This window comes from Scyliorhinus canicula, chromosome 13, assembly GCF_902713615.1.
Source record: "Scyliorhinus canicula chromosome 13, sScyCan1.1, whole genome shotgun sequence".
NCBI classification, from domain to species: Eukaryota; Metazoa; Chordata; class Chondrichthyes; order Carcharhiniformes; family Scyliorhinidae; genus Scyliorhinus; species Scyliorhinus canicula.
In genome coordinates, this window is record NC_052158.1 from 154,087,999 (window position 1) to 154,101,015 (window position 13,017).

Here is a 13,017-nt window from a genome sequence, read left to right on the forward strand (position 1 = left end):
TGTCAGCAGCAGCAGCAATTCGTGGGGCGGGGGTTGAGTGCTTCATTGGGATGGTGTGGGAAGACTGGGTCGCGTGGGGTAATGTCTATTTAATTGTTATTGTATATTCTCTTTTTCCACTGTGTTAATGTTCACTCTAGTTTGTTTTGTTATTATGGTTACTACTGTTTTATTATGAAAAATTCTGCAAAATCTTAATAAAGATACTTTAAAAAAAAAAAAATCATCTAGAACCATTTTATTAAAGTATACAACTTTGAGCTACAAAACCATCATTCAGAGTCGCATCTCGTCCCCAAATGATATATTTCTCTTGTTCAATTTAAGAGCCAACTTAACCGAATGGAGAGGTTTACAGATTGTGAGTTATTAGTGCAGCTGGCTTCCGTTTTCCAATGGAGTCTTTTTTTCTCCGCACTGGGACTCCGATAGACAGTTCCTGAAGGATTCTGACTGTAATGATTCTTCTGTTTGTGGCTAGGACTGTCGAGAGGCTTCCCCGGTCATTAGGTACCTTTTGTGTTTGCTCTCAGAAGGGATGGGGAGCGGGAGACGGGATGCGAGGGGTTTGGGATGTCACTGCTTGTGCTTTGACCCAAGCTGTTTTTATTTGTGTGTTGATTTCCCACATACTCAACATTGTAACTTGAACTCACAAAAGGAAAAGCTTGACAACACAAATTTCAGAAGCTCTACAACAGCGAAATCATCATTTTTGTTCGTTTCTGCATGGAATATAAGGCTTGTGGTGCTTCTTCGAGGCTCGATGGGTTTTGTTGCAATTCATAACCGTGTATTTATGATTGCCTTTAACATAAAAAATAAAGCAAATCTTCCTGCCGCCTCCTTGAATAAGGTCTGCTCTTTTTCTTCTGTCTGGTTTCCAGACTATTTTATATTAAATAAAAACAGCTATCATGCCAATCACACAGGTTGGCACACAATCCAGCCGATGACCTTTCACTCTCTGCACCAACTGCTTTATCAGTCGATGTCAGAGGAAGTAAAATACCCCACAATTCTTTGCTGCATGACAAGGAAAGAAGCACACAAAAGGTTTGAGAAATTAGTTCAAAAGAAAGCAAGGTGGAAAACAATTACAGTCTCGTTCTGTTTTCACGACACACACTCAACAGATGCAGTTTGTTTCTCTCTCAAAAAAAATAGAAAGAAAACTTACAATGGAAAATGTGTTAGAAGAGGCAGACAAACAGGCTTTTGTCCGCACTCGCGCACAGTCCGGTCTTGTGAGGGGGGCGGGGAAGGGAGGGAGCGGGACGGTGGTGCGGAAGAAGCAAAACAAATGGTTTTTGTTTATAAATTTTGCAGATTAGTGCTGAATAAATACAGTGCCGTTCACACGCCAAATGTGCTACTCCATCACAAACAGGGCCTCAGTCCAGTTTCTGTTTTAGTTGCTCTGTTTTAGTAACAAGACAGAATAGATGATGCTTTCTTTACAAAAAAAAATGCAAATCAGTCACATGACATCCACAAAGAACTCACTGGGGTTTCCCATCGCCATTCTGAAGGACTGTCTACTTGCCGTGAGTTCTGGGGGCACGGCGGCCAGGTCGCGGACTGGAGGAGCCCCCGGGGGCACCATCGCAGACTGTGGGGGCAACATCATGAGAGGTGGCGTATACAGGGGCGGTAAACCCGGCGCCCCATAAGACTGATGCGTGTGATGACTGCGCACACTTGCGGCCATGGAGTGGTGGCTCCGGTGGCTGAGGTTGCTGTGGTGGCTATGCTCGCTGGCGGCGGCCGAGCGCTCACTGGCTGCCCGTTCCCGTCGGATGCCGCTCCTCGTGGTATGATCTGATTCACTGCCGCTGCCCCCGGACTTGGCCTCGCCTGCCTTGGGCTCCTTCTCTTTCCCTCCTTTCCTCTCGCTCCCGCTCCGATTCGATCCACTGCTTCGACTTCCTGGAACGGAGAAGCAAAACAAAGAAGCATGAGAACGAGGCGAGGGTGAGATGGGTGGGAGTGGGGGGGGGGGAGAGAGACAATGAGGTCATCCCCCTTTAATGGCTGCAAAAGATAAATCATTTAAAAAAATTTTTAGAATACCCAATTAATTTTTTTCCAATTATGGGGCAATTTAGTGTGGCCAATCCACCTACCCTGCACTCTTTGGGTTGTGGGGGTGGAACCCACGCAAACACAGGGAGAATGTGCAAACTCCACACGGACAGTGACCCAGAGCCGGGATTCGAACCTGGGACCTCAGCGCCGTGAGGCTGCAATGCTAACCACTGCGCCACCGTGCTGCCCTGAGAAATAATTTTTATCTGTACAGCGCCAAGGGCTACTTCAGGGTGCCCCAATTTGCACCTCCATCACACACAGTTCAGTGTTCAGATGTTCTGTTTTAGTAACCAGTGGAATAGATGATGCTTCATTTATAAAATTGCGAAAACAGTCACATAACATCCACAAAGGATTCACTCAGGTTTCCCATCACCATTCTGAAGAGCTCACTGTTGGCCAGAAACAGAACTAAGGGTGTGACTGAATAGATATCAGCTGGAGTGCCAAAATTGATAAGGGCCAGAAGAGGATGGATAGTGCGGTTGAGAGTGGAATTCCGATGGTCAGGAAAACAGGATAATGACCAGCGGCGATAATCTCTCCATTCCCATCTTTTATACCTGGAATGTCCCCTTTCAGGCTGAAAGACAGCAGCTTATTAAACCATTCACCGCAGCTGAAGCCCTCTGAGACCCGTGATCACTGCACTCCCCTGTACTGTTGCTAAGGGCCATGTCGGCCCATTTCACCGCATTCATTTTGAAGACGTGGACCACTGAGACAGCCATACGTTTTTGTAGAATTAACAGGCAACCACCATATGTAAGCCCTTCAGAACTGCACCGGGTAACAAACAGGAAATTACATATTGTCAGTTCCTTTCATCTCGGACTGTGGTCAAGCTGTTTCGAGTTATCGCCGCTTGCAACTCACCGTTACGTCATAGCCAAGATCACCAAGTTAGGTTACCTGGTCATTATTACACGGCCGCTCATGGAAAGCTTGCTGTGCACAACCATGTTTTCCCACATTGCAATAGTGAGTTCACTCCAAAAGTATTTTCATCATAGCTATCATAGAATTTATGGTGCATAAGGAGGCCATTCGGCCCATCGAGTCTGCATCGGTCCTTGGAAAGAGAACCCTAGCCAAGCCCACACCTAAGATGAGTGGTAAAGCGAAAAGTGCAGAGGATACCGGAAGCCTGCAGAGGGATTTGGATAGGTTAAGTGAATGGGCTAGGGTCTGGCAGATGGAATACAATGTTGACAAATGTGAGGTTATCCATTTTGGTAGGAATAACAGCAAACGGGATTATTATTTAAACGATAAAATATTAAAGCATGCCGCTGTGCAGAGAGACCTGGGTGTGCTAGTGCATGAGACACAGAAGGTTGGTTTACAGGTGCAACAGGTGATTAAGAAGGCAAATGGAATTTTGTCCTTCATTGCTAGAGGGATGGAGTTTAAGACTAGGGAGGTTATGTTGCAATTGTACAAGGTGTTAGTGAGGCCACACCTGGAGTATTGTGTTCAGTTTTGGTCTCCTTACTTGAGAAAGGACGTACTGGCACTGGAGGGTGTGCAGAGGAGATTCACTAGGTTAATCCCAGAGCTGAAGGGGTTGGATTATGAGGAGAGGTTGAGTAGACTGGGACTGTACTCGTTGGAATTTAGAAGGATGAGGGGGGATCTTATAGAAACATTTAAAATTATGAAGGGAATAGATAGGATAGATGCGGGCAGGTTGTCTCCACTGGCGGGTGACAGCAGAACTAGGGGACATAGTCTCAAAATAAGGGGAAGTAGATTTAGGACTGAGTTTAGGAGGAACTTCTTCACCCAAAGGGTTGTGAATCTATGGAATTCCTTGCCCAGTGAAGCAGTTGAGGCTCCTTCATTACATGTTTTTAAGGTAAAGATAGATAGTTTTTTGAAGAATAAAGGGATTAAGGGTTATGGTGTTCAGGCCGGAAAGTAGAGCTGAGTCCACAAAAGATCAGCCATGATCTCATTGAATGGCGGAGCAGGCTCGAGGGGCCAGATGGCCTACTCCTGCTCCTAGTTCTTATGTTCTTATGTTCCACTCTATCCCCGTAACCCAGTAATCTCACCTAAACCTTTTTAAAAACTAAGGGCAATTTATCATGGCCAATCCACCTAACCTACACATCTTTGGACTTGTGGGAGGAAATCGGAGCACCCGGAGGAAACTAGATTTAACGCACCCTCGGATACCCTGATGTAATGAAACATTCTGCATTAATGCAAGTTTCTTACTTCCTTTACCACATCAAACCATAGTTTACCACACTGAGCAAGGAGACACCAATATGAAAAATGAAGTTCAAACCAAATCCTGCAAGTTTTCATTTTCATAATGCTTGCAAATGTTACTGGAGTCAATTTTCCCGTGATAACTGTGCTAAATCTCCAATTGCAGCCAGCCATTCCTTGCCTGAGGAGTTAGGAAATCTAACAAAAATCCTAGAATCACCCAACGAGGCCACTCGGCTCATCGTGCCTGTGCCAGCTATCCAATTAGGTCGAGGACCCTTGCTCTTTCCCCACAGCTCTGCGAGCTCCATTTCAGGCACTGATCCAATTCCCTTCTGGAAGGTTGAGCCGGCTTCCACCCTCCTTTCAGACCATGGATTCCAGATCACAACAACTGTGCGTGTAGAACCCGAGGAGAGTGTTTCGTCTCTCAGTCTGCTTTGCCGTTCAGTGAGAGATCCCGGCTGATCCTCAACCTAACCCCATAGAACCCATTACCCTCCTTCCAGCTCTTTTACCTTAAATGTTTCATTACATTGAAAGGCGCTACACAAATACAGATTGATGCTGTCGCTTTGTATCATCTGGTTAACCATCCCCCTGCCATGAAAATTGCTTATTGTCACAAGTAGGCTTCAAATGAAGTTACTGTGAAAAGCCCCCAGCCATGTTTTTCCCTGTATCCACTCTGCGAAACTGTTCAGGATTCTGAGCACATCTGTTAAATCCTTGACCTTCTGTGCTCGATAGCGAACTAATCTGGCTTCTCCAGTCTCTCGACACAACGCCAGCTCCTCATCTGGGGTACCGTTTTAGTAATGCTCCTCTGCACCCTCTACAAGACATTCTCGACATTCTTTCTGCAGTGTGGTGCCCAATAATTTACCCAACACTCCAGCTGGGGCCTTAGCAGTGTTTTATAAAGGCTTCACTTCCTCCAGTGTGTACTTAATAAAGCCAGCTATACCATTTGATTTATCATCTAATAGTCTAAACCCCTCATGTGAGCTTCCTGATGTCTCCATTCGTGATCCCTTTTTAAGATTATAACTTCAGAGAGAAAACTCAACATGGAGTATCACCTGTGTGCAGTGCTTGAATTTCTGCGTCGTTTATATTCATCAAGCGCTACGTGATGGCCCAGAATTCACTGCAGTGTGGCTTCTTGCAGCTAAACCTCGCCTCCTCTCCTCTCATTCTCAATCAGTTGCCTTCCTATCTCTCTCTTGAAAGTTCACGGGCTGGATTCTGCGGACCCCGACGCTGAAATCGCGTCCGGCGCCGGGGTGGACAATCCTTTTCCCCGCATGGAAATGCCCAGCTCTGCGGTCTGGGTCCGCCATGGAGCATCGGCCGCTGGAGGCCGCCGCCGCCTTGCGCACGTGTGGCCTCCGACCCGGAAGTGCGGGGGCCCGTATCTGCAGCAAAAGCTGTGAGATCAAATCCGGGTCCCTGCTAGCCCCCTGCAGTAATATGTGGCCCTTTCACGCCAGTTTTTCTGGCGAGAAAGTCCACAGTTTTGACGCCAACGTGGGGACATAGTCCCAAAAACAAAGAATCCAGCCCCACATCTTTCACCAAACGTTTGGCCACCTGACCTAATATCTCCTTTTGCAGTTTGGTGCCCAATGTTGTTTGACAATGCCCCTGTGTAACGCCTTGGGACATTGTAATATATTAAAGGTGCTATATAAATGCACGTAGAAGGGTGGCACAGTGGGTTAGCACTGTTGCCTCACGGCGCCAAGGTCCCAAGTTCAATCCCGGCTCCTGGTCGCTGTCCGTGAGGAGTTTGCACATTTTCCGTGTTACCACCGCAACCCAAAGATGTGTTGGGTAGGTAGATTGGCCACGCTCATTTGAAAAAAAAGAATTGGGTACTCTAAATTTATATTTTTAAAAAACGTTCTCTCACCTTCACTCGGCTGGCTGCCAGCGCTGCCCCCTCCGTAAGTGAATCCGGTGACGTCGTGGTAGCCCGGTGGGTGTGGGTTGAACGGGTGCTGTGGTGGGTACTGGTACGGGAAGGCTATGGGCCACGGTGCTGCACCTGGGTGGGGGAGCGGTGCCAACGTGTCTTGATCTGAAGTGCCGCTTGATCCATCGTGATCATTCAGAGTTAAATTAGCCATGTCTGTGGAAGTATAATAATAATAATCTTTATTAGTGTCACAAGTAGGCTTACATTAACACTGCAATGAAGTTACTGAGAAAAGCCCCTAGTCGCCACATTCCGGCGCCTGTTCGGGTACACAGAGGGAGAATTCAGAATGTCCAAATTACCTAACGAGCACTTCCTTCGGGACTTGTGGGAGGAAACCGGAGCACCCGGAGGAAACCCACGCAGACACGGGGAGAACATGCAGACTCCGCACAGACAGTGACCCAAGCCAGGTATCGAACCCGGGACCCTGGCACTGTGAAGCAACAGTGCTAACCACTGTGCTACCGTGCCACCCTTTACTGGCTGCTAGTTATGTCAATATCAGTGAAATCACCAAATGGCTGTCATCTCGCTATTTACTGCAGGCCCCTAATCACTGACTCGTACCTGATCAACGGGAGCAAGTATTCTGCAAACATTCTAGGCAGGCACTGACCTTTGGAAAGATCAGTGTTTAGTTTATTGTAGAACCTTCATCCCAAATCAGATGCTCTAGAATCACTGTCGCATATTCTGTCTGATTCTCATTATAATGTGCATTGACCTTCATAATGTTAGCTCAAAAACATAAGAACAAGGAGCACGAGTTAGCCTCCAGCCTACTCCATCAATTAATAAGATCATGGCTGATGTGATAGAAACCTCAAATCTGCATCCCACATACCCCCGATAACCTATCACCCCCGGCTTAACAAGAATCTATCCACCCCTGCCTTAAAATGTTTCAAAAACTGCTTCATCAGCTTTTGAGGAAGAGAGTTCCAAAGACTCGTGACCTTCTGAAAAGAACAAATGATCCTCATTTCCATTTTAAATGGGTGATCGCTTATTTTTGAACCATGACCCCTTGTTCCAGATTCTCCCTCAAGAGGAAGTATTTTAACTACCTATCAAGATCCCTCAAGATTTTATACGTTTCAATCAAATCAGACATAGGAACAGCTTCTTCCCCACAGCTGCCAGACACCTCAACGACTCCCCCTCAGACTGATCTGTTCCCTGTAAGAACACCATTCTGAAGTCAGAACCCTGACTTCAGTCGTAATGAAGTGCTTCGAGGGGTTGGTCATGAAGCGCATCACCTCCATACTCCCAGAACGTCTTGATCCATTGCAATTCGCATACCGCTGCAACCGGTCCACAGCAGATGCCATGTCCCTGGCCTTACACTCATCCCTAGAGCATCTTGACAACAAGGACTCCTATATCAGACTCCTATTTATTAACTACAGCTCCGCCTTCAACACCATAATCTCAGCCAAGCTCATATCAGAGCTCCGAAACCTAGGACTTGGCTCCTCACTCTGCAACTGGATCCTCGACTTTCTGACCAACAGACCACAATCAGTAAGAATAAATAACAACAACTCCTCCACAATAGTCCTCAATACGGGGGCCCCGCTAGGCTGTGTACTTAGCCCCCTACTCTACTCCCTGTACACACACGACTGCATGGCAAAATTTGGTTACAATTCCATCTACAAGTTTGCTGATGATACAACCATAGTGGGCCAGAATGATGAGTCAGAACACAGGAGGGAGATAGAGAACCTAGTGGAGTGGTGCAGCGACAACAATCTCTCCCTCAATGCCAGCAAAACTAACAAGCTGGTCATTGACTTCAGGAAGCAAAGTACTGTACACACCCCTGTCAGCATCAATGGGGCTGAGGTGGAGATTGTTAGCAGGTTCAAATTCCGAGGGGTGCACATCTCCAAAAATCTGTTCTGGTCCACCCACGTCGACGCTACCACCAAGGAAGCACAACAGCGCCTATACTTCCTCAGGAAACTAAGGAAATTCAGCATGTCCACATTAACCCTTACCAACTTTTACAGATGCACCATAGAAAGCATCCTATCTGGCTGCATCACAGCCTGGTATAGCAACTGCTCGGCCCAGGACTACAAGAAACTTCAGAGAGTCATGAACACGGCCCAGTCCATCGCATGAACCTGCCTCCCATCCATTGACTCCATCTACACCTCCCGCTGTCTGGGGAAAGCGGGCAGCATAATCAAAGACCCCTCCCACCCAGCTTACTCACTCTTCCAACTTCTTCCATCGGGCAGGAGATACAGAAGTCTGAGAACACACACACGGACAGACTGAAAAACAGCTTCTTCCCCACTGTTACCAGACTCCTAAACGACTCTCTTATGGACTGACCTCATTAACACTACACCCTGTATGCTTCATCCGATGCCGGTGCTTATGTAGGTACATTGTGTGCCTTGTGTTGCCCTATTATGTATTTCCTTTTATTTCCTTTCCTTTTCATGTACCTAATGATCTGTTGAGCTGCTCGCAGCAAAATACTTTTCACTGTACCTCGGTACACGTGACAATAAACAAATCCAATCCAATCCAATTCAAGACGCCCTATGCTGCTCTTGTTTGGCCCTTGTTCCGCACTGTAACCAATCACTATTTGTATATGTACCATTGTCAATGTTCTCTGTTGATTATTCTTTTGTCTACTATGTACGTTCCCTTGGCTGTAGAAAAATATTTTTTACTGTACTTCAGTACAGGTGACAATAAATATCAAATATCAAAAATATCAATATCAAATCACCTCTCACTCTTCTAAACTCCAGCATATACAAGCCCGGACTGTCCAACCATTCATCATAAGATAACCCGGCCATTCCTGGTATTACTCTGGTAAATTTTCTCTAAACTGCTTTTTACTTCCTTCCTTAAACAAGGTGATAAATGCTGTACACAGTGCTCCAAATATAGACTCACTTGTGCCCCGTACAAGTGGAGCACAACTCCCCCCCCCCCGCCACATTTGGGCTGGATACTCCATTTGGGAGACTTTGTCGCTTCCATTTCCTGCTTTCTAGCTGCTTCTGGGATGTTACTTGGCTCCTTTATGAACTGAAGACTGGTGCAAAATATCTGTTCAATTCATCTGCCATTTCCTTGTTTTCCATTATCAATTCTCCAGCCTCACTTACTGTTGGACCATCGGTCACTTTGTTAACTCTTTTCTTTTTAAAATATTTATTAAAAACGCTTACTATCTGCTTTTTTTTCATTTCTGGCTAGCTTTCTCTCGAACTCCATCAAACAGCAGCAACCAACACCCTCAACACAGGAAGAGTTCTTCATCTTCGAATGACATTTACAAACTATCTAATACTTCCAGTGTTCCGAGAGGCAGTGCAGGTGAAATTGCTGCAATATTCGGTGACGGAGAGTGATGGGTCACAGTGGGTCTACAGCACTAGCCTGTGTGCTAGTTCGTGCAACATTGAGCCACACAGCATGTGAACAACAATGCCCATTCCCTCCAATGTTCCTGCAGGTATTGCTGAAAAAAGAAACATGCTGTCAAAGTTTTTCATCTTGCACTCAGCCAGACAGACAAGAGAATCCAGAATTCCAAAGGGAGAAACAATTTACACTGAGTGAGAAAAGCCCATGCTAGCACAACTCAGAACATGTCTGAAGTTAGCTATAATTCACCGATTGGACAGCACTTGCTGAACAACCCTGAGAGTGCCAAGAGTCACGCTAACGTCCAATTTAAGGTGAAGAGACAGACTGTCAATGCAGCTCACTTAACTTTGCTGGAAGCTACATATATTTGTGTGTAGGAACCTGTCCTCTGCAGGCAGAAAGAGCACGTCCAGGCACGGCACCTTTATTTTGGCCAGGGTGACAATGTTCTCTGGTGCATTCTCCATGGCAATGCCTCAACCAATCAGAGTTGCCTTCCCAACCAATTTGCACCCTTTTCTCATACAGTATAAATTGTTGCTCCCTTTGAAATTTGGTATTCTGGCGCCTGTCCTGATGAGTGTAAGACAAAAAGCTTCAACAGCCTCTAGCATGTCTGGGGTCTGTAATTAAAGCCAGTTGCTGGGGTAAGGCAGAGCGAGGCTGAGGCACTGCAGGTTTGAGACGCCACCATGCCCCAAAGAGAGAGTTGCTGACTCACTGCCGCAGAGGTTGCCGAAGATGTAGTAGCATTGCTCTGAGAAGGTGATTTTGTTGACAGTGTGTCGGATGTAGCCAGCTTTGAGGAGGTTGCTGGCGTATTTTCGGGCCTCGCGTCGATCTGGGAAACCTTCAACGTGGTTAAAAAGCCAGTCAACAACATCCGAACCTGTTGGGGGGCAACACAGAACGAGTCAGCAAAAGTGAGGAGGGCATTCAGCCCATCGTGATGGTGTTTGGTAGTTAATTAGTACCACCCCCGCCCCCCATCTCAATTTCTCTGCACTTTTCCCGTGGCCTTGCAAAAAGTCCCATTCATGTGTTTATCGGATTCTCTTTTGAAATTTACTACTGAATTTCCTTCTACCATCCGTTCAGGTAAGTTCCACAATAACCTTCTCGACTGAAGGGAACACAATCCTAGTTAATTCAAACTCTCCTCATTATTTAGCCATTTTAACCCCAGTACTTTAAACCCCAAATCTGATGTCATGGAATCACTGCTTCATCCATAGAATCCCAAGAGGGCAGGAGGCTATTCGGCCCATCGGGGTCTGCGCCGAAAGAGCACCCTACCTAGGCCCACTCCCCCACGCCTTATCCCTGCAACCCCTCCTAACCTGCACATCTTTGAACAGCGGGAGGAAATCTGAGCACCCGGAGCAGACACAGGGACGAACTGCAAACTCCACACAGTCACCCAATCCCAGAATTGAACGTGGGCCCCTGGCGCGTTAGGTAGCAGTGCTAACCACTGTGCCAGCCTGCCACCCGTCATCTTCTGTCTGACTCTCAATAACTCTCAATAGCTCAATAGCAAACAGCAGCAACTAACATCTTCAACACGGAACGGCCCCCGTTAGGGGCACAGTGATTAGGGGCTAATCGAAAAAGAACAAAGAACAAAGAAAAGTACAGCAGAGGAACAGGCCCTTCGGCCCTCCAAGCCTGTGTTGACCATGCTGCCCATCTAAACTAAAATCTTCTACACTTCCTGGGTCCGTATCCCTCTATTCCCATCCTATTCATGTATTTGTCAAGATGCCCCTTAAACGTCACTATCGTCCCTGCTTCCACCACCTCCTCCAGCAGCGAGTTCCAGGCACCCACTCCCCTCTGTGTAAAAAACTTGCCCCGTACATCTCCTCTAAACCTTGCCCCTCACACCTTAAACCTATGCCCCCTAGTAATTGACCCCTCTACCCTGGGGAAAAGCCTCTGACTATCCACCCTGTCTATGCCCCTCATACTTTTGTAGACCTCTATCAGGTCGCCCCTCAACCTCCGTCGTTCCAGTGAGAACAAACTGAGTTTGTTCAACCGCTCCTCAGAACACTGTGGATGCTGCAAATCTGAAATGAAAACAGGAAATGTTGGAAACACTCAGCAGATCAGGCAGTATCTGCAGAGAGAGGAAGTTAGCTTTTCATGTCGATGGCTTTTCATCAGAACTGGGAAAAGGTCGGGACTTGTGGGAAGAAACCAGAGCGCCTGGAGGAAACCGACACAGACACGGGGAGAAAGTGCAGACTCCGCACAGTCAGTCATTCAAGCCGGGGATAGAAACTGGGACCATGGAGCTGTGAAGGAACAATGCTAACCACAATACTACCGTGCCGCCCACCGTGTCAGTTGGGGAACCTACAAGTTTTCCCAATTGATGAGCTAAAGTTATGCGGGGGCGGGGGGGGGGGGGGGGGGGGGAGAGGTGTGTGCATAGTCTCCCTTGTCATTGTTTACCTCATCAAAGGCATTGTAGGGCGGCACGGTGGCACAGTGGTTAGCATTGCTGCCTACGGCGCTGAGGACCCGGGTTCGAATCCTGGCCCTGGGTCACTGTCTGTGAGGAGTTTGCACATTCTCCCCGTGTCTGCGTGGGTTTCACCCCCACAACCCAAAGATGTGCAGGTTAGGTGGATTGGCTACTTTAAATTGCCCCTTAATTGGAAAAAATGAATTGGATATTCTAAATTTTAAAAAAAAATCAAAGGCATTGTTTGTTGGGCGGCACAGTGGTGCAGTGGTTGGCACTGCTGCCTCACAGCACCGGGTCACTGTCCGTGTGGAGTTTGCACATTCTCCCCGTGTCTGCGTGGGTCTCAGCCCCACAACCCAAAGATGTGCAGGGTAGGTGGGTTGGTCTCACTAAATTGCCCCTTAATTGGAACAAAAATAATAAATAATAATACCCAAAATGTATAATAAAAAGGAGGCATTGTTTGCAAAGCTGGTTCAATGACTGGATCCAACATACCTATAAAAGCGTTAGGGATTGTTATTTTAAGCCACATTCGATCGCGGACCTCTAAGCCCGATTCTGGTGATGCCATGGCTTTGACGATGGTGACTATATCACTGTGGATTGATAAGTGAAAATCGTCGAATCCTGGAAGGAAAAGAACACAAATAGATCCCACTTCAAATAAGCAATGCAGCAGAGCAGTGCAGTGCTGTTAGGCTAGGATAAGGGATGATATAGGGAGCCTAGAGAACAGGCCATCCTCAACTGTTGAATTTGCGGTAAGCATTATCCATTCCAGAACACCCAGCACCGTGAAGGATCCTGATTTTTGGCTTACTTCATAAACTCT

At 46.9% G+C, this 13,017-nt stretch overlaps 1 protein-coding gene across 2 annotated transcripts in view; it reads right to left on the bottom strand.

Annotated features, from left to right (window-relative positions):
* Positions 1-222: 222 nt before the first annotated feature.
* Positions 223-13,017, bottom strand: part of LOC119975797 (segment polarity protein dishevelled homolog DVL-3) — a 137,886-nt gene continuing 125,091 nt past the window's right edge. For both annotated transcript variants that reach the window (XM_038815654.1, XM_038815655.1), the window contains 4 exons: positions 12,681-12,812; positions 10,428-10,595; positions 6,227-6,445; positions 223-1,929 (listed from right to left, as the gene is read on the bottom strand). In XM_038815654.1, the coding sequence (XP_038671582.1) occupies positions 1,481-1,929; positions 6,227-6,445; positions 10,428-10,595; positions 12,681-12,812 (968 nt within the window). In that variant the 3' untranslated portion in view covers positions 223-1,480. The remainder of the gene's footprint in view (positions 1,930-6,226; positions 6,446-10,427; positions 10,596-12,680; positions 12,813-13,017) is intronic.